The following is a 20,828-nucleotide window of genomic DNA, read 5'->3' as shown; positions in this document are numbered from 1 at the left end:
CCTGCCTCCCTCCAAACTCCCTGTGACCAGTCTCCTTACAGCTGTCCCCGCCCAGGCTTACTGCTCACATCCAGGCAGTTCTCTCTTCCAGGCAGTTCTCTCCTTCGGGCCCCAAATTTTGACACTGCTTTCCTCTCCTTCCTCTCCTTCCTCTCTCCATTCCCTCTCACATCGCTCTCGGTCCTCTGTGTCCCTTCTCTCCGTATGTCTTTCTGTTACCCTGTCTCTGTCTCTACCTCTCTTTCTCTCCTCGTCTCTCTCTGTCTCTCTCTGTCTTTCTGTCTTTCTTTGTCTTCGTCTCTCTCTTTTTATCTCTCTGTCTCTCTCTCTCAGTGACCCTGTAGCTTCATAGGTCAGGTACACCAACCTCCCTGCCCTTTTCCAGATCTCTTCCCTGCTCCCTTACTTTTGAGAACTTACAGACTGAGGCCGAGAGAAAGGCATTGACTCATGGGAAGTGCCACAGCTAGTGAGTAACGGAACCAGAATTCAGTACTTCATTTCACTTGAGAGCCTCAGTTTCCCATTTGTGAAATGACGATAACCCGGCTGCCCCACACGGCCTGTCAGGGACTCCAGGAGGTGATGGGCCCAGAAACACCTGCTCTTCTCCCACACCCCTCCCTCCCTGACAGAGTCCTCACTGTACTGCCGTCCTGCCCTGTTTAAGGTTCGTGTTTAGGATCCAAATTGGGCCACAAAATCAAGCTTTCTGAAGCCCGCTTTCAGCGTGGTGCTGCCTCCTCCTCTGGCTCCGGCCCAGCCTCAGAGGCCACTGGCCAACTTAGATGGTACCTTGAATCCTCTCCTTGACTGTGGCTTGGTGACAGCTCTTGAAAGTTCAGATGAAAGTGAGGCATGGAGTTTTCTTACTTAGACCTGATATGCATGCCCGCCACTCACGTTATCTCCCGAATCACCCCGCCAACTCCGTGATGCTGCGATTCTTTTTCCCATGTTAAAGAAGAGTGATAAAGGACACGGAGTTGGAGTAATTAGTCCAAGATCCCGTTAGCAAATGACAAAGTTGGGATTTGAACCCAGAGCCCGTATCCTTCCCTGAACCTGCTTCCTTTGCCCCTTGTCCCTCCCTGATGGAGCAGGGTCAGTGCATCTGTGTGACACCTGGACAGAGGTGCAGGTTCTGAGTCTCCTTCACGTAGAGGGGGCGCACGAGCTCAGGTGTCTAATGGCCTGGGGCGGGGGGCAGCTCATAGTTGCTCTGCCATCCAGCTATGGATCCCTGGTTGATCCTTGTCTGTCTTAAGTGAGAATGACACCTGCCTGTCGCCTGGCGCCCAGGCAGCCCGTGCTATTTAGTAGAAGCTCTACAAATGCTACCCTCAAGCCTTAGCACCGTGTCTGTGCCCATGGGCTGGGAGGACCCCTAGAACCAGTTCAAGTAGCTGGAAAACCTTGGAGTGAGAGAGGGGACACTGGCATAAGCAGCTCTGGTTTTGGGGGACAGCACGGCCCTTCCAAAGCCCCCGCCTCTACCCACACTCTGTTCTGTCCTATCTCTCTTGGCAGGTATATCCGCACCATGTACCTAGGGATTCAGAGCCAGCGGCAGAAGGAACACCAGCGACGCTTCTACTGGGCTATGATGTACGAATATGCAGACGTCAACATGTTGCGCCTCCTCGAGACGTTCCTGGAGAGCGCCCCCCAACTGGTGCTACAGCTCTGCATAATGGTCCAGAAGAACAGCGCCGAGACGCTGCCCTGTGAGTGCCCCCGCCTCCCAGGAGCCTGGGGAAAGCGCCTTCTCTTGGGCTGAGACAGGACCCCCGTCCCGCCTGGCGACCACCTGGTGGCCACCTTCTATCGCACTCAGTGCCCAGCATACTTGATGGGCATCGCCCGTCCTGACCCCTGAGTCCTCACGACGCTCAGGCCTCCATGCGATGCTGACGCGGTCCACACCAAGGGTGCACGAGTGGCACAGACATTTCCTGAACACCTACCTGTGTGACAGTCTGCTCACCTGGGCATGGCCACTTTGTTCGTATGAGCAGAGCAGAGCCGGGGTCTCACATGTTCCTGGAGCAGCAGAGCGGAGGGCCCTGGTCGTCCAAATGAGGGGAATGGCCCCTTTCCTTAGGTGTCGGCCTGAGCTGAGGTATTCGGATGTGTACAGGATGGGGGAGAGGACCTGGAAGTAGCATATGGGAAAAAGACTAAACCAGGTTAGGCAGCAGTTTCAGATGTTTTTACGAGTGGTGCTCTTCCTTCAAATCAAAGTTTATGCACACCATTTATAAAATAGCCTCAGGTTGCTCTGTTCCTGTTAGATGGGGGTCCAGAGCCTGGTGCACTCTGCCCACTGGCCACCCTCCCCCCACCTGGCCCCTGTGGCCCCTGATGGTCTCCAAGAAGCCCTAGAAGCCCCCACAGCCTGGTCCAGACAGCGCTGGTCTCTATGGCATCAGGGCATCTCTGGACACCAAACACCTGGCTGCCTGAGGAGCCCTTGCGAGGTTAGACTTCCCTGGTCAAGGCAGAGTCTCACATTAGTTCACTGGCGCTCAGACCCGCCTTGCTCTTCCAGCCTCGAGGGAGCCCTCCAGGCCTTCTTTGCACTTTGATATAATGGGGAGATGACAATAATACTTGATTTTTAGGGGGATGCAGTGACGTAACGCACGTAGATCACTTTGAAAACAGTCAAGCTCTGCAGGCACCTAAGGGGTGTGTTTATCATCTCCAGAGCCTCGTAGTGAGTGGTGTGGGCCGGGTTCTGGGAAGCCCCTGCCCTCTTTGGCCTGTGGCTCATCCCTGCTTCAGCCTCCTGGCTGAGCCCTTCCCATGACAGTTCCCCAGATTGTAAACGTGGAGAGGCGGATGTGAAATCCCTGGAGAGGAAACTCAAGGGGCAGCGGACGTTGCTTCCTGCACGTGCTCCAGACGTGGGAGCCCAGCGGGGCCAGGTCAGTGAAGGCCGAGGGCCGTCGGGGTGCGAGGGCTGCTGGGGTGCACTGCCACCAGCAGGCCCCTGGGGAGAGCTGGCCGGGGGAGGAGGGTCCTGCGTCCTGGAGGAGCTTCCTCCCCACCCACTCCTGTTTGTGCCAGCAGCTCAGAGGCTGGGTGAGCATCTCCCCATGTTCGTTTCGGGGTATGGCATAGGCGTTTCTCAAAATAGGCTTTTGTGGTTAAACACGTTTAAGAACCACTGGGCTAAAGAAAACTGAGTGGCAGTCTTTGCTGTTGGATCGTGAATCCCGAAGACAAGGATGGAGTCTGCAGCAGCCGCGGGGCTGATGGGAAGGAAGCCTGCCGTCACCAAGCACAGGCTGCAAGGGGCTTGGCGTCCGGCTCTCCGTCTGCGCATCACCAGACCCTTTTGCTGTGATAACAGATGCCTTCCCTCTCTTTTCCCATAAAAAGCTGCATGACATGTATGCACGTTAAAGAAAACCAGTTTAAGTATTAGAAATTGGAGGAGGGGAGAGAAAGCCTGTGAACTTGGAAGGAATCTGCTCGTGACATGGAAAGAATCTCTCAGCTGTGTGAGCGCGTGGGGTGTGGCAGCCTGGAAAGGTGGGGATGCCGCCCGCCCCGCTACCTGATAGCCTTTTGACCTTTGGGGAGTTACTGATCCTTTCTGTTTCTCAGTTTTCTCATCTCTGAAATGGGGAAAATATTAGTACCTCCCCCAGAGGGTTGTTATAAGCATTTTATAACCTGACAAATATCAAATGCCTCATTTGATATTTGGTCTGGTCATTTTGTTTGTAGTGGTGGTAGAGCTTTTTTAAAATTGTTGACACACTTTCTGAACTGAACTGCGAACTTTACTAGTGAGATCCACGGTTGACTGGCCTTGCTTTGGATGGTCTTTGATGACACCTGTCTACTTTATACCATCAACGATAGCAGATGGTTAAAAGATCACTATTACTATCACTTTAATAGGTGAGTTTTCCATTGATCTTGCCCAGTGCCGGCTTCTCCCACTTTTACCATCTCCCTGCTTCTATTCCTCACTTATCACTGGGTTAACAGTGCAGTAGTCAGCCTGCAAGTTAATATAACAATAACAATAACAATAACAATAACAATAACAATAATAATAATAATTATTATTATTATTATAAATAAACCAGAAAATATTGTGCTAGAGCCATTTGGGTATTTCAGCAGGGTCTTCCTTAAATCTGATGTCTTGAAAGTTTAAACAAAGATAAAAATAAAACTATAAAAGGAGCATATCGTTCTGACATGCCATGTACCCTGGCAGTAAATCCCATGTCTGCCGAAAGCTCTGCCAGTAGCCTGGATTGTGGCAGGGTTTGCAAAGCGGTCCGGAGTCGTGGTCAGACAGAGCTGCGTGTGAATTCCAGCCTCGCCATTTACTGACTTTAGGGCATGGGCCAAGTTAATTTCCCAGCTGGGCTTCTTCGCGTGTAAAGTGAGCGTAATAACTGCTTTGGGGGGTGTCGCGAAGATCTCATGAGCTGTGCATTCGCCCCTTTAGCACCTTGCCTGGTATATCATGAGTACTTGATACGGACTGCCATTCAACAAAGATGCGTTAAATTAGGTGCATCTTAGCAGGGCACATGCGCCGAGGGGAAGAGGGAGCACAGCAAATGCTGTGCAAGCCCTCAGGCATCTCCCATCTCTGGGGAGACAGAACAAAAACAGACAGATGACATGTGCTAAGTGCTTTGCAGCCAACAAACATGGTGCTGAGACCAAAGTGCCTGGGATGGGGCTGGAGAGAGTCTGCTCTGGGCAGGGGGGTGGTGGCCAGAGAAAGCGTCCCCAGACAAGGGATATTTAGGCTGAGTGTAAATGATGAGAAGGAGCCAACTCTAGGTAGAGTAAAAACAGCTTTTCAGGCAAAGGGAACAGCATATATACAGGAAAAGCCTGGCTTGTTCTGGAAAGTGAACAGACCCAGCATGGCTGGAGCTTGGCAGTGGGTGGGGAGGGGGAGGCGAGAGGTGCGGGAGGAGGATGGGGAGGAAGGCAGGGGTCTGACCCGGTGGGGTTCGCTGGGCCCTGCAAGGAGCTTGGTCTGTACCGAGTGCAGTGGGAAGGGTTACGTAGGAAAGCTATAGGATCAGATTTGCTTTTAAAGAGGATTCCCCTTCCTTTTGTGGAGGGGGAAGAGCAGGAGCCGAACTAGGGACACCAGCCTAGAGGGTGCTGGGGAGGCCCAGAGTGAGATGATGGGGCTGAGCATTTTGGGGAAATGTTGCCAAGCATGCGGATTTCAGTGGTGCCCTGGAGAGCACATCAACGAGACTCAGCTGGACCAGTGAAGGCGATGAGGAGGGAGGTGGCTTCTAGCCGGGTGCCTTGAGATGGAGGAGGATTGATAGGGGAACTGGCTTGCGGGCACCGATCAGGAGTTAGTATCTCTATTGCTTTTCCTTACGTTTGGGGTTTTCCGATGCTTCCACATGGAAAAATGGCAGGGACAGGAGTGTGGGCCACTCGCCGTGTCCACGCAGCACCTGAGTCTGCCTCAGCGATGACTGTGGCCAAGTCTCGAAGAGACAAGCTCATGTGGAACTGGTCACCGATGCAAGGAGGTAGCAGAGGTTGGCATGCCCTGTGGACTGGTCAGCTCCGGCACGCGCACGTGTGTGTGTGTGTGTGTGTGTGTGTGTGTGTGTGTGTACCCCAGATACAATTACACTGAGTAGATCAGAAGACGGTGCTTCTGCTTCTTGTCCCTGGAATCTCAGCCCAGGGCTTGGCATTTTGAAAATGTTCTCAGTCTTCGAGAGCATCCGCATGAGCCGCCTGTGCTAAGCACTCAGGGAGAAACCTTGTTATCCCACTACCCAACTCAACTTGGCCTGAGCGGGAGGCGAGGGACTGGGCCCAAGACTCAGGACCCTCCCAGCTCCCCAGGATGCCTGTTAGTGCGAGACACACGAGAGCGCTGATCCCTTCAACGGGCCGTTTCTTGAGGATAGTCTTTATTCTGACCCTGGAGACTGAGAGAGCTCGGCCAGATCCAGTGAGGCCTACCCAGTTAGTGAGAAGTTGGTACTAAAACCGGGGGCCTCACACTTCCAGGGTGGTATATACCCCTCTGTCTTCTTAGATCCCTCTGGAAACCCTCTGGAAAAAATCCTGGGCATCCCCAGATACCCTCTGAGCCATGTGCGCCCCCTCAACCCTCTGAGCTCAGCTGGGGGAAAGACTGGAAGTCCCTGGGTGAGACTGGAAGCTCAAGCCCACCACCCAAGCTTGGGCCGGAGCTGGAACTTCAAGGTAGGGCCACCTCTATCCCAGAACAGGGCCAGCCCTGCTCAGGGACACACGTTGGGGATATGCTTCCCCCTAGGGTAAGGGGTCCTCTCAGAGAGACTCAAGAGCAGATCTGACTTGTTGCCATAACTGGCACTCCACCGGGTGACACTTTACAGGTGTTTGGAACCCCTGTGGGTGGGGGTCGGGCAGATGCAACCAGAAAGACACCTTGGCTTGGTGTCAAGAAAGTAACCCCACGATTTCAGTTTCCAAAGTGATTCAAGTGACAGAATCCTTAGAACTGAAGAGGCGGACGGAGGCCATGCGGCCCAGCCTCCTTGTTTAATGCATGGGAAACTGAAGCCTGAGAGGCAAGTCAGTTGCCCAGGGCTACGCGGCAGGAAAGGCTCTCAGAAAAGGCCCCTCCTGCTGCCGCGTTGGACCTGTGGCTGAGACGGTAGCACTGCATCTACAGGACGTGGTTCAAACACCAAGCCTTGCCCATGTCATCCTGCCCACCCCCAACACACACACACACACCTGACCATCAATAGCCATGGATACCTGCACCAAATTTATGTAAAAACAAGCACCAAAAAGAAAAAAAAGGAAGTACGAGAAAATATTAAACCCTGTCTTTAAACATTGCTTTTCTTTTAAACAAGCGTTGAATGCTAAGATTCAGTTAGGGCTCTTTCTGTCTCTCATTAACCTCTCTGACAGTGTTCTTTCTTAACTTCAATTGTTAGCTTTTACATCGAAAGCCCTTCTAGTGACTTCTACTTTAGCTTTACATTTTCTTTTTTTTCTAGCAAGAGCCCTGACAGACAGCGTCGAGCGCTTCAGCAAGGCAAGTGTTCATTCGTGTTTCTCTGCTCTCGTTAAGTTGAACTGTGACTGTCTCTTTGGCTGCCAGCCCCAAAAGCCCTTCTTCTTTTCCCTAGTAAGGATGAAACGCACCCCCGTGGGGAGCATCAGCTCCCACTTCAGTCTCCCCGATCAGGTTTCCCTTTGCAGTGAAGGGCTCGACCTTCTGGTTCCGGTTCTCGGGTGAAGGAAGGCCCAGGGGGCTGCTTCTTGGCTGTCGGCTCAGTTAAACCGAGCTGCCCGCCTGGCTCTCCCAGCAGTGGGATACTTCCATGTCTCTCCTCCGGGGAGCTCGCTTTCTTCTTATGCGAAAAGTGCTTTCTGGCCCCTTTCCAGTGCTGCTCATGTGGACATTAGCTGTCACCCTCTAAGTCTAGGACACAAAAGTTGATTACTTGATTATTTAGGATTTGGGTTACAATGGAGTGAAGCTTCCACCCAGAAAGTGATGGTGACCTGGCTCTGTGGCCCAAAGGTAATGAACGGATCTGTGCTCTACACCAAAGCAATGAATTTTCCCCCTCAGTTTGCTCAATTCCAAGAAGTAAAATCTGTTATTAAAATAACCAATCCACTGCGTCGAACATCAGATAATGAATCACCTCATCCAGAGTTATAGGAAGCTTCTGCTCCTGCCCCAACCCCTCACCGGTCTCAGCCACTGCCCGACCACACCCGAGGGGAGCAGAGCCCTTCTCCCTGACTCACCCTGTGCTGAGCTGCAGTCGCTCATCTCAGAGACATACTATGGGGTTCCAGCCTTTGGTCTCAGCTTCCGGGCTGCTCATCACACTTCTATATCATAGCCAGGAGCAGGTTAATGAAGGAAAAGATGTGTAATTCCCTATTGGCCTCATCGTCCTGGCTGTCTTGCATCTTCACCCATAACTGAAACGACGAGAGATGCAGAAAGACAAGCCTGCCTTCTCTGGCCAGAACACAGAGGAAACTTGGCCTCTCTCATTTCCCCCGGGGCTGGCCTCTCTCAAGCTCTGTGTTTCCTCTCCTTTTGAGGAGATAGCCCTCCTTCTCTCCCGTCAGACACCTGCTTGGCATCTACACACAAGGCGCCCTGACCAGCCAACTCCAGCTCATAGTCCTGCTTCAGCTACCAGAGGCGTCTTCTTAAACACAGCATTCGTACCTTACACTTTGAAGCAAAATTTGCAAAGATTTTAAACAGAGACGTAAAGCCTTTCACTGCCTCTGTCGAGCTTGAATCCACATATAATTCCGAGGCCTTTCAGCTGAGGCTTGCCCCCAACAACTGGTAAGAGAAGAAGAGGAGAGTCCTTCTTTTTTTTTTTAGTTGTGGTTAGAACACTTAACGTGAAATCTACTCTCTTAACAAATTTTTAAGTGCAAAAGAAAATGTAGTACGTACCTATGAGTGAGAGTTCGTAAAGCAGGAGAAAAGAATGAGACAGGTGAGCTAAGTCCATTTCATTACAGTTAACACGGATGAAATAGCTATTGTTCACCTGGAAATGTTTGTGCATGAAATGCTGGAACAGAGATGGACATCGAGGCAGGCTTCCTGAGCCCACACAGGCTGACCAGTACGAGTGCATGGGGGAGGCTCTGAGGGCTGCAGGTTTAGAGCCTGAGCAGTAACCGTAATTGGTTCATTAATTCAGTAACTAATTATTAAGCACCTACTATCTGCCCAGCATGGTTCTAGGAGCTGGGGATGGATATAGCAATAAACAAAAACAGATAGAAAATCCTGCCCTCTTGGAGCTTAAATTTCTTATAGGGAGAGACAGACAATGAACATAACAAAGATGTCATTTTATATACAGGTTTCTCCCTCTGTCCGCAAGTAGAGCGTTCCTATGAGAACTTTTGTAAGCTCAAATGGAGTAAGTAAAGCAAAGAAGCAATTACTATTAATTTATATGGAAAAAAATTTTTGAGTGTTCCCAGGTAACAGAACCCAGCAACCCACTCAAGCAACACTTTCCATTGTGTCGTTACTAGTTGCCGTTACTAGTTGTCGTTACTAGTGAATAAAAGAGTCCACTTGGCTACTAACAGAACCAATAGTAATTTCAGCAGCTTTCAACTTCCTTTCTCTCTGCATGTAAATAGTATGAATGGAGAATGCAGGCAAGTTCAACACACGCAGTGTTTTCATTTTATTCACTATAATCAAAACACTTAATTACATCCAGTTTTACACTAAGTATAATACCCTTAGGCTTTTCTGATAAGGCATCTTAGAAAGAAGAAATAAGTGAAGCCAGGGCCTCTCTTAGGCTTTTCTGATACCTTGAGTTACATCCTGCTAATAGGTGCACAAAATAAATCGAGATCAACACAGATGCTCAGGCACAGTTCAGAGCTCTGAGGCTTGAGGCTGAGATGCTGTGGGTCCGGGAGCAGGAGCTTGGCGGGGCCATTCTGGTTGCTTGGCGTGTGTGTGCTGCCTCTATAACACCTTGTGCAAAATAAATGCTGAACACTGCTTTTGCTTTCCATTTTTTTTTTTTTTTTTTGTAAAAGTGAAAATCTTCTGATTCCTTTGGTTAGTGAACACAGGTATAAATGCAGATCTTTCATAAAAGCCAAGTGGCATAATGCCAGCTTTTGGAAAGCGGGGAATACCTGTCTCAGAAAATAATCAGCGCTGACGCTGGAAAGGTGGGTGGGGAGGGGAGCAGAGCCGCGTGCGGCTTTCAACGGGTGGCCAGGGAAGGTTTCCCAGGGAAGGGGACCTTTGAGTAAAGATCCGAAGATAGGAGGGAGCCAGCCCAGCAGAGCACTGGAGGGGAGTGTGCCAGGAAGAGGCAAGTCAAGGTCGAAGCCCTGAGCTGAGAGCGTCTCCAGCGTTTGAGGAGCAGCAAGGAGGCTGAGGGCCTGGGGGCTCTGGGCCCCTCCTGCAGCTCAGCCCTGCCTGCGGGTCTTGCCGGCAGACCCGCTCTCCTCCTTTTTTATTTTTTTAAAAACATTTCAACGGCTTTATCAAGAAACAATTTACACGTCATACAATTCTCCCATGTGAAGTGTACGATTCGATGGCTTGTAGTATATTCGCAAAGTCGTTCTGTCGCCACGATCAATCTTAGAGCATGTTCATTGCTCCGCGAAGACATCCCGCCCCTTAGAACTGCTCTCCTGTCAGCCCCGCCCCCGGCTTTCCCGCCTCGGGAAGCGGCCAGTGATGTAGCACTAGGTCGCTAGGTCGTGAGTCTGCTCTGGGAGAAGTGGTGAGGGTGCTGAGCACATCTCTCAGATCGAATCTTCTCTGGGCCTGGGTAATGTGCATGAGGACCAGGAGGGCTCCTGAAGCCCCTGTCAGCCCTGGCAGGCTATGACTCTAAAAGGAAAGTGGGGAAATCTCAGCAAAATTTGGACAGTAGCAATCTTTAATTATTAGGCTAGACATTCACATCAGAGATGATTACGAACTCGAAGCCTCAGGGAGCGTGTAGCTCCAGGAAAGTGCAATCAATTGATCTCCAACAGATCTTTTCTCTTCCTCCAGATTTCCAAGGGAAGAAAGTCTATGTGTTTCACAAATGATGTCTCTCCATGTCACATATCTCTCAGTACCGGGGAGAGGGCGGAATGGAAGAGACCCCAAGACGAGCACCTGGGGGTGAATCCCTATGAGCTGTTCCCCTTCCCCTGTGATTAGGGGTGAGTCGCCCTTTCTGAACCTAAACTTTTTAACTGTAAAGCTTACCCCCAGGGACCAGCTGGAGGTGTTAGACGGGCGAGGACATCGAGAGGAGTTCTAGGAGTGCGGGCATCACTCTGCAGCCAACCTGACCAGAGCAGACCCGTGTTAGTTCCCTTTCTCACATTCAGACCCCATGTGCCCCAGGCTGCTGGACCCTGGAGTTCAGGGGCCTATTAGCTGTGAAACCTGCCCACCTGTGATAGCCTGGGACCCATCGCCACTTCCTGCTGTTGCTGGGGGCTCCACTATTTCCTGCACCCCTCACTCTTCACCAGTAATAACCAAGCACTTTGAGTCCTTTCCTGCTTGTCACCTTGGTACTCTCCTAGAAGAAAAGGTGCCGCCTCCTGGCTTTGTGGAAAGCTCCGGGCTGGACCCCAGGGGCCTGGCCTCACACCCAGCTCTGCACTCAGTTGCTGCATCCACTCCACTCAGACAAAGCCCTTAACCTCTTTGAGCCTCAGCGTTCTCATTTGTAAACCGCAGCTAATAATTCCCGCCCCTGAGAGGTTTTGTCAGGAGTAAGCGTCCATTCTGGGCAGCAAGAAGGCACTCTAACAACAGTGGCTAGATTTTCACTCTCAGCCATCGAAGGCATACATTGCTGCCATCCTCAGCAAGGCTCTGGTTGGGTGAAGTCATTTTACCTGACAGGTTTTCTCATCCAGGCCACTCAGTGATGAAAATTTGGGCCGAGGGGGCAAGGATCCCTTCCACTTTGGCCCACACACAAGTATGTGCCAACCTTACCTGCTCATGGGCCAACATTTAGTGGAAATAACATGCTAAGTAATACTATCTCAAATATAATTGTGTGTGTGTGTATATATGTGTATGTGTGTGTGTGTGTGTGTGTGTGTGTATATATATGTAGAGAGAGAGAGAGAGAGTGTGTGTATGTGTATGTATATACACGTACATATTATATAGATGCTATGTATATATCTTTCTCAGAATGGAACCCCGTGGTTAAGTGGCGCATGACTGTATCTATATTCGATATGTATATATACACTATATATATATTCTCTTTCAATATATATGTATATATGTTTACATATAGATAGTATAGTATGCATATGTTTCAAAGATATGCCTATGTTTTGCTCATTGAATCCTCCAGATTAACGTTTTCTCCATGGTTCACAAACAATAAACCAAGGCCAGGTCTGTTTGTACCGGAGCCCGTGTTTCTTCCAGGCCATCTCGTGGCCTCTTTTAAAGTGCAGTCACTAGGGAGCAGCAGGGCATTCAGACTGGTCAACCATTTGCTCCTCCATGAGAATGGATTTACTGGAACTTTCTCAGCCTTCTTCATGGTGTGTTCCAGGCCATCTGGGACCCAGGCATCCAAGAAGCTTGTGCCATACCAGCTGAGTGGCTGACATTTGTTCTAGAATCTCTAAAGTTTGCCCTTATCCAGCTGGCTATGGAGTTGGTATTTCGATAGCTCTGACAGCATTTTACAAAAAAGAGATAAGTGAAGCAGGGGGCTGAATTTAGCTTTCCTCCTGCTGGGTCCTTTAAATACCAGTGTTTGACCTTGAAGGTCCTGAAGGGGAGGGCTGGTGCTCTCCTGTAGTCCACGTAGGGAAGCACCAGGGTCAGCCAGGACACAGAGAGAGTGAAGGGAAATGAGGCCAAGAGCCTTTCCTGTGGTTTCCACAGGAAGGAAGGGGTGAGACAGAGGTTTAGGATTGGCTAGTGTGAATAATTTCAGGAGGCTCTGGGGCACAGGGACCATCCTAGTTGTCTGATACCTGGTCCTGGGGTGATTAGAGCAGGAGGCAAGTGGACTGGGAGTGTCAGAGCCCAATAAAAGAGGTGGTTGGGGTGTGGGCTCTGTATTTATTGGTTTGCATATAAAAGGCACCAGTGGCTTGCTATTTCCAGGTATTTGCTAACTCTGGGAGGGGCAGTCCCTCCAGAGTCAGCAAGGCCCCAGATGTCAAAACATCAGAATAAAGAACATGCTTAATGCAGTAATCTTAGACAAATCCCTTTACCTCCTGGGAGCCTCCGTTTCCTCTTCTACGAAATGGGGCAACAATAAACATTCCAATGGATTCTTGTCAGGATTAAATGAAATAACATTTGCAAAATATCTGGAACAATGCCTAATACATTGGAAACATTCGATAAGTGTTAATCCCTCTTCATCTCTTGTCTCTATCCTCAAGGTTTGCTTTCTAAAGGAGAATGGAGACTTCCAGAGAATTCCTCTTTCCCATGGTCAGGAATGATGGTGTGAGGTTGTGCTAGCTGGTGGGCTCATGGGTTCCTTTCCCTGTGGGGCCACTTGAGAATCCAAGGATAGCTGTAGACTCTTCCTGAGGAAAGTACCCACACAGTCTTGCATGTAGTTTCAGGACTGGACAGAATCATTGCCTGCCCTTGGGGAGGTCACATGCATCGGGTACCTGTGAACTTAAGGAAAAAAAAGGACCAAGAAAGAGATCAAGTACATCAAAGTGGCGGGAAATGCTAAGGTGGGAGGGGACATTGGGGGTTGTCTGAAGTGTGGGGTCAGGGATGGCCTGGCTGAGAAGCTGACATTTGAGTGAAGGTCTCAGTAAAGTGATATTGAGCTCTCTGAGGGGAGGGCATTTGAGGCAGAGAGAAGAGCAAGCGCGAGTGCCCTGAGGTGAGAGAGTACCTGGAGCACATCTGGGGCGGAGGGAGTGTGCGGAGCTGGCAGGAAGTGACCTCAGAGAGCGTGAGGGGCTGTCTCGTGGAGGGCCTTGAATAAAAACTCGATGCCATGAAAGGAGCTTAGATTTGAGCCCATGGAGAAGGGTATAAGCAGAGACCTAACAGGTTATATTGGTAACTCCAAAGCAATGGCACGTGGGGCCCTGAAGGCACTTATAAGGACGGTGGCCTTAATCCTGAGCAACAAGTCAGACAAAAGATGGAATAGAGGTGTCACCACCTCCACATTTACTGGGACACTCAGACAGGGCGTTCCAGGGGTGGTTCCTCAGCTTTGCAGGCCCACAAATTTGACTTCTTTGACTTCGTCAGTGCTGACAGAGCTGATCAGAAAGCTGACACATGATAACCAAATCGATAAGAAATTGACATGTAAATCTGAATGCTAATTCATTAATTTGTGGCAATGGAGGGGAGATGTACCTTTCCCAGGGACTTAAAAAAGAATCTGAGCTTTGGAGTTAGGCAGACCTGTGTTCGAATCCTGGTTCTCTGATTTCTAAACTGCTTGATATGGAAAAGTTACGTAGTCTGTGAGCCTTAGTCTCTTCATCTTGAACATCTGCTCACTACCTCGAGTACATTTGAAGGGAAGAGTAATCGAGTCAATGTATGTCAAGAGTCTGGGCTAAGGTAGCTGTTCAATAGAGCCGGGGCGGGCGCGGAGGGGCGGTGGTAGGATCGTTATTGAAAACTTACTAGAGATGATCAGATGACATGCTAAACCTGGATTCAGAGCCAATAAAGAAATATTTCATAAAAATTACGATAAGACAATGGTACAACAGAGATGGCCATTGTTGTGGCCAGATTTGAATTCTATCTCCCTCAGACCATCCCCTTTCTGTTAAAGAGCTTTTTTTTTTCCACCCCCAGCTGGGTCACGGTGTAATTTCTCAGATGTCAGCTTTCCTGAGCCATTCCACTCCTCCTTTCCTTACACTCGGCCGCTTGGATTGGCTTTGGATTTTTCCAGATTGCCTCAGCCACAAACACACGTCGGTCGTGAGGGTTACATCTCCTCTTCCTAATGGTCAGTCTGGGAATATCAGAGGCATCTTAAGGTTACCCCATGTGGTAACCTCGTGTGGGGATCACACCCTCTTCAAATACAGAAATGAGACAAAATGAATATGTCAGTGCTTGTGAACGACTGCATTCAAAGAAAATCGTTAGACCTTAAGTTATTCACTGTGAATATGTTTTCGGTGAAAGTTTAAAAAGGCGAATGATTTCTTTGTTGTTGTCGTCATCTCAGACTTACAAAATATAATTATTCAGGTAGTGCATTGGTTTGCCCAGAAGGTTGGTGCTGGAATATGGAGGAGAGACATATAGGGCTCTTCTAATTTGCAATGATGCCCATCAAGCTTTTGAGAAAGGGTAGTTGATCCTGACGAGTGAGTGGCGTGCTGGTAAATGTTTAGCAACCAGCTCCTAGCAGGGTTGAGGGAACTCTGATTTGCAGCATTTGCCAATTTCTGTGGTATAAATGCTCCCACCAGGACTACCTTAAGGCTCCGACACTGTATCAGCCAGCCCTGAGAATTCTTGCAAATTTAATTGGGTCTCAGAAGCCAAGATGAGCTCGCTCCAGCATACTGACCCTGTCTGAGGAGTAAGAGCCTCCCAGGTTTCAGTGTTAGTGTTCTTGCTCACTCTCTGTATAACCTTGGCCAAGTTACTTAACTTTGAGCCTGGATCATAGACTGCATCCGTGAGGCTCATTCCCTTCCCTTGGTTGCTCAGGTAAAGAAGTACCTTTGTACCGTCACCCCCTTGCTGTGTCTCTGGGTGGAGGTGAGGACAGGAGACAGGCGGTGATGCTTAGAGAGCCATGCATACAGCTGTCTTATCTTTTTTTCTGGGAGCATTTCCAAGAAGAGACTGGGCTTTTTTAAAATGTAGGAATATAAGGGGAAGTTTGACAGGTGGAAAGGGAAGAACTTCCTATCTAAAAGGAACTCAATGTGGGGAAAATACACAATGGGAATTTGAAAAGCAGAGGTGGAGTTCCCCCAAAATGTCAGTTTCAGTGGTAGGGAGGGAGGAGGTGAGGGTTGAAAGAGGGAGATGTTGACCTTGACATGTGGACAGACAAATAGCCAGTTGAGCATATTTCTTGGTTTTGGGGATCTCTAGGGAACCAACCCAGTGGGGGACGATGCCGTACAAATTAGGTGACTATGCAGTGTCACAACAAGCTGTGGCCACATCCAAGTCTCTTAACTTCACATTCAGTTTTCTCATTTGTAAAGTAGGGGTAGTAGCTCAGCACGGAAAGGATGCCGTAATTGGGGGATGGCTAATGGTCAAGTATGAAGAAAGACAGAGCAGATCCAAACAGCAAATGTTACACAGAGTCAGGAGGAGGGCACGAAACCAGTCCTCTTAATGCCGCACTTAGGAATTGGTTGACGACCTCCATGAGGGTTCTCTGTTGGGGATGGGGGGGCGTCAGGAGTAAAGAGGAGGTGGGAGAGTGAAGGGAGCAAGATCACCCTTGAGAAGGTTGGAGGAGAAGAAACGAAGAGAGGTGGGATCACGCTGGGAGAGGACAGGGGGGTCCAGGAAGCTACTCTTTGTAAGATGAAAGGAACTTGACAGTGGTTACAGGGAGAGGGGCTGCGACTCCCTTCACAGCTGACTCTTCCTGTCTTGCCCCGCCCCATGCTTAGCGCTCATCCAATCCCTCTTCTTTAGTGTTTTTCTGATGTATGATTTAGCCGCAGGACTGAGAACTTTGTGGCAAACCGTGGAAAAAGGCGGCTGGTAACAGACCTGGTCTTGCCCTTCCCACTCTACAAGACAGAGTCCTGCAATTGACCCCATCCGCTTTCACTCAGAAGCAGCCTCATAGCCAGCACAGAGCACTCATCACACCCACATGCTTCGTCCTCCCTGTGAGATGCTCCCATACGCTGGTCCCTCGGTCGTACTCTGCCGTGGTCCATTCTGAGCCATGGCCCTGCCTCCTACTTGCCAGATCTCAGCCTCCCTAACTCCCCCTGATGGCTGGGCCTTTCTGCTGTCTCTGATCCCTCCTACTGTATCATACCTTTCCTCCTCATTTATCGACTCCATCTGCCTCCACCCTCTGCCCTTTCTCAGACACCCCTGTCGCTATGCTACTCACATGATGAGATAGCCGCACTCACATTTTTTTTGCTTTGTTCTCCAACTGGCAACAATTCAACTGACAGTGACCCTTGGATATTACAATGACACCACCAAATGGGCTTTCCGTGATGACTACCCTTCCAACTGTAGACTGCAGCCTTTCATCCTCTGTTCTGTTGGCCATAGGTGTGGCCATTCCGTTTCTGGAAACCTTACATCCCAGGTTCGGTGATCAGAGCCTGAAGGCCCCTCTCCCAAGGGGCCTTTCTCAGGGGAGTGGCCCCAGGAGGCTCCAGCCTTGTACTTACTAGCTGGCTAGGCTGGACTCTGGTCAGCTCAGTAGGCCAGCTGCAAGCTCCACCTCCTGGTATGCAGCAGGAAAAGTGAGCAAGCCGTGAAGGTCACTGCCCGGAACTTGTCACAGCCGAACGTGAAGTCTTTAACAATTTCCAGTCGGATCTTTGGAATGCAGAAAGCGATCGAGCCATAGGTGGGAACAAATCGTAGATGCTCCCAGGCCCATCCAAGAATTTCACTGGGGGCCAGGAGGCTGCTTCCACAGCCGGTTCTCACGGGCTTGGGTCTTGGCCAGGATAGTGCATTGGCTTTTGTGTTGACCTCAGGCAAGACAGAAATCTTCCAAGTGAGCCACTGCAGAGAGGGAAAACCCTGCACTTCCTCCCTCTGTAATGGAATACACTGCAGGCCTTTGAAGATTAATCACTTAACAGAGGGAAAGCGATCTCAGTTAATTCTATTGGCATCACCTCTTTCTTTGTGGCTTGACTGTTACTCTCCTGAGAAAGGTGGAATAGAATTTAAATTTGGTTTTTAGCTCCATAATCCACAGCCTCTCTCAGATACCCATGGGTACAATACTTCCTGTCAGCTCTTGCCAATAGATTCACATGCTTTGCGCCCAGAGTTCCTAGACTTTTTTTAATCTCCCCTCACCCAGCCCCTTAAAAGGCCATCAGTCCAGTGGTTACTTTCAAGGCCACTGGAGTCAGACTCTGAGTTTGAATGCTGATTTAACTTCTTTCTCAACAGATGTATGATTTTTAAAAAGTATCTTAAGTTTCTTCATCAAAAAAAATGGCATTTAGGAACTGTTATTAGTTTGCTAGGGCTGCTGTAACCAAATACGATGGACTGGGCAGCCGGAACACCGGAAGTTTATTTTCTCACAGTTCCAGAGGCAAGAAGTCCAAGATCAAGGTGCTGGCAGGGCTGGTTCCTCGCGAGGCCTCTCCCCTTGGTGCAGAGAGGGCCATCTTCTCGCTGTGGCTCACCTGGTCTTTTCTCTGTGTCTCATTGAGTGGCCAAGCTTGCTTCTCTTACAAGGACATCAGTCAGAATGATTTAGGGCCCACCCTAATGACTTCGTTTTTAACTTGATCGCCTCTTTAAAGGCTCTGTCTCCGAATGCAGTCATATTTGGGGGGCCTGGGAGTTAAAAGACTGCAATAGAATTTTTTTTTTGGAGATGGGCACACTTCGACTCATAACAAGTACCTACATCACAGGGTTCTTCTAAATAAGATAATCCGTGTACGTGCTCAGTGCGTCATGCTGTGTTCTCTGGGACAGCCAGGTACACTGACAGGGTGTGCATCTGCTCGGGCCCTCCCCTTTCAGCCCCGGTTGAGTCCCCAGAATTGCCTGGCTTCCCTGAAGTGCCCTCTGTGATGTCCCTCCAAGGAAGAGCTGCACTTACAGTCTTATAGGTTTGTGAAGTCATGGGCTTTGGTCAGGGAAATGGTGCAAAAGTGGCCGAGTCATGGGACGTCTGGCCATCGACCAAACATAACAAATGTGGCAGTGTCACAGTCAAGGTCCAGGCCTGTTCGCTGGGTGGGTTGAAAACAAACGTATCTAACACCCTCCGTCACTGGTGCTTGAGACGCCGGAAGGTGAGGGTCACTCCTCTGCTGAATGCCCAGTGATAAACCAAACTCCCAAACGAGGTCCTAAAGTCGGCCTGGTTTTTCTGGTCTCCTTTCTGGGATGGACTCAGCTCTCCTGAAGCACCACCTTTGGACCTCAAAAATGTGTCTAGACCCTTGCATAGGACAGATATTATAGTGAATAAGAAAGTGGCCAGGATAAGGGTTTTGGCCACCCGCGGGTGTCCCCCTGCATAGGATCATCTTCGTCAATGCCGCTGGCAGAGAGAGGGGGGCAGGCTCACTGTACGGCCCCCACTCGTATTACTTCCTGTCTCTGTTTGCACGCTCAGCCTCCAGAGAAGGGAGGCCGCAGCCAAATGCACCCTTTTTCGTCTCGGGCAAGACTTTGCCCTGAGCACCCCACACACGGGCCAAGTGTCAGAGTTCCCCGTTCCCCTTTTCCTTGAACTTGGAGCGTTTTCACAATACCAAAGATATGGCCTGGCTTTCAAGGCCCTGACAGATGAACAGCTTGTCACTGGAAAAGGTACCCACCATTAGAGAAGGCCGATAGCCTTCGTTACAAATGACCTTCGGGAAGGGTATCACCTTGTGGGCCTCCAGAGAGCCGAGCTGACAAAGGCCCAAGACAGAGAAAGAATGGAAAGCCGGGGCCAGCATGATAAGGCAGGCAGAGCTCTGTGCTACAGGCCTGGTTCCAACTGCTAGTGCCTCTCAGGGTAACTAACCCCGGGCGAGGCACCCAAACACCTGTACTTCCGTTTTCTGTTGAATGAATGGGTTGAGGTGGATGGTCTGTGAAGCTCCCCATGGATGTAACATTTGATGATCTACAACTTTACCAAGGTGGGAACAGATGAGGCCGAGAAGTGGGACTGGGGCCTCAGCAGGCCAGCCGACCCTCTGGCCAAGCACTCAGATCTCAGTCTTCCATGTGACCGGCTCCCAAGCCCTCCTTGTGATCTAGCAGTGATGTCTTATGACATTTGGGGAACATCCGTGCCATATCCTAGAGGGAAATTCCAGAAGCACTGCCCAAGAACCAGGGCATCGTAGGGGTTGGCTCAGAGGGGAGTGGTCTCTGCAACACCTCGTGAAGGGTGAGGCAGGGACAGGCCACCAGCCCTAACAACCACAGGGACAGATCTGAAAGAAGCGTCATCTAAGAGATAGAATAATGAAGAAGGATTGTATCTGGCTTTGCCACATGTGATCAATGGACGTTTGAATTCCCATGTATTCATATTTGGTGTGGACAGGGCTAATGTCACAACGCAGAGAACAATGAAATCAAGATAGTGAAGGCTGAGGGGCTGCCCTGCTTCTGCACCCCAAGGCTGTTCAAAAGCATGCTCAAAATCAGAGTGACTTAGACCATGCTCTGGCCAAAGCTAGGCAGCTTTTTCTTACTTCGTGAGCCCAGCACTGTTGCCTCTCTGAGGGCAGGAGAGGTAATACATTTTTCTTTATTAGAAAGAACAAAGAAATTAAGCCTTTTCCCCATTCACCTTCTGTAGAACTCCCCTCTGATTACTAAGGGTCAGTAATACCCCTGAGGCGTATGACTATTAACATCAAGAAATGAGGTCACCAGGAGAGTGACATCACAGAGACATTTAAAAGGAGCTTTCCGAGAGTGCTTCAGTGATAGTAATAAGCCTGCCACGGACTATCAGGATGACTGCACATTCTCTGCCCTCCAGAAACCCACAGCCTAAGTCATGTGACTCCTAATGGGACCAATTCCCCTCCCTGCCCCACCCCAATAAACAACACAACACAGAAGGCTCTGAACGTTTAGCATCACCACTGTGACAGGGTTGCAGATCACACACGCCCTCAGTGGATGCTGGTGGGAACGCCCTGTGTGTACAAAGGGCAAAGTGGGACACGCAGTGCTGTGTTCAGAACTTTCCAGAAAAGTGAGAGGAAAATCCTTGGGCATTTCCAAGGATGGCTTCCATGGAGCAATTAGGATTGTTTTTCTGCAGTTTGTGTCCAGTCTAGGTTGTTACAAAAGCAACACATACTCATTGTGACGGTCAACCGCCCGGGGTTTTCCTATGCATACGCTAACACGCTGGTTTTCGCTATCGCACTGTAATGTCCTGCAAGCCGCAAACCCGAGCATCTCCTTGACATGTTGGAAGGGAGGGGCTACATGAGATGGGCAAGGAACATCAAGAGCAGGGAGGGTGTAAAATGGCAGATTCTTCGCTGAGGTTTAGAGAGGAGTGGAGAGGCAAGGGCCTGGCGAAAGACAAGCCAAAGGCTGGAGTTCTGGGGCAGTTTAATTAGTTTCTTGATAAACAGGGCTCCTG

General features: G+C 49.9%; 1 protein-coding gene across 2 annotated transcripts in view; it reads left to right on the top strand.

Annotated features, from left to right (window-relative positions):
• XKR6 (XK related 6) overlaps positions 1-20,828 on the top strand; it is a 308,671-nt gene that overhangs the window by 283,717 nt on the left and 4,126 nt on the right. For both annotated transcript variants that reach the window (XM_011359437.1, XM_011359436.1), the window contains exon 2: positions 1,531-1,727. In XM_011359437.1, coding sequence (XP_011357739.1) covers positions 1,531-1,727 — 197 coding nt within the window. The remainder of the gene's footprint in view (positions 1-1,530; positions 1,728-20,828) is intronic.

The sequence above is a fragment of the Pteropus vampyrus genome, unplaced genomic scaffold (genome assembly GCF_000151845.1).
Source record: "Pteropus vampyrus isolate Shadow unplaced genomic scaffold, Pvam_2.0 Scaffold47, whole genome shotgun sequence".
In the NCBI taxonomy this organism is placed as follows: Eukaryota; Metazoa; Chordata; class Mammalia; order Chiroptera; family Pteropodidae; genus Pteropus; species Pteropus vampyrus.
Note: the sequence above shows the minus strand (reverse complement) of the source record. Positions and strands in the feature narration are given on the sequence as shown.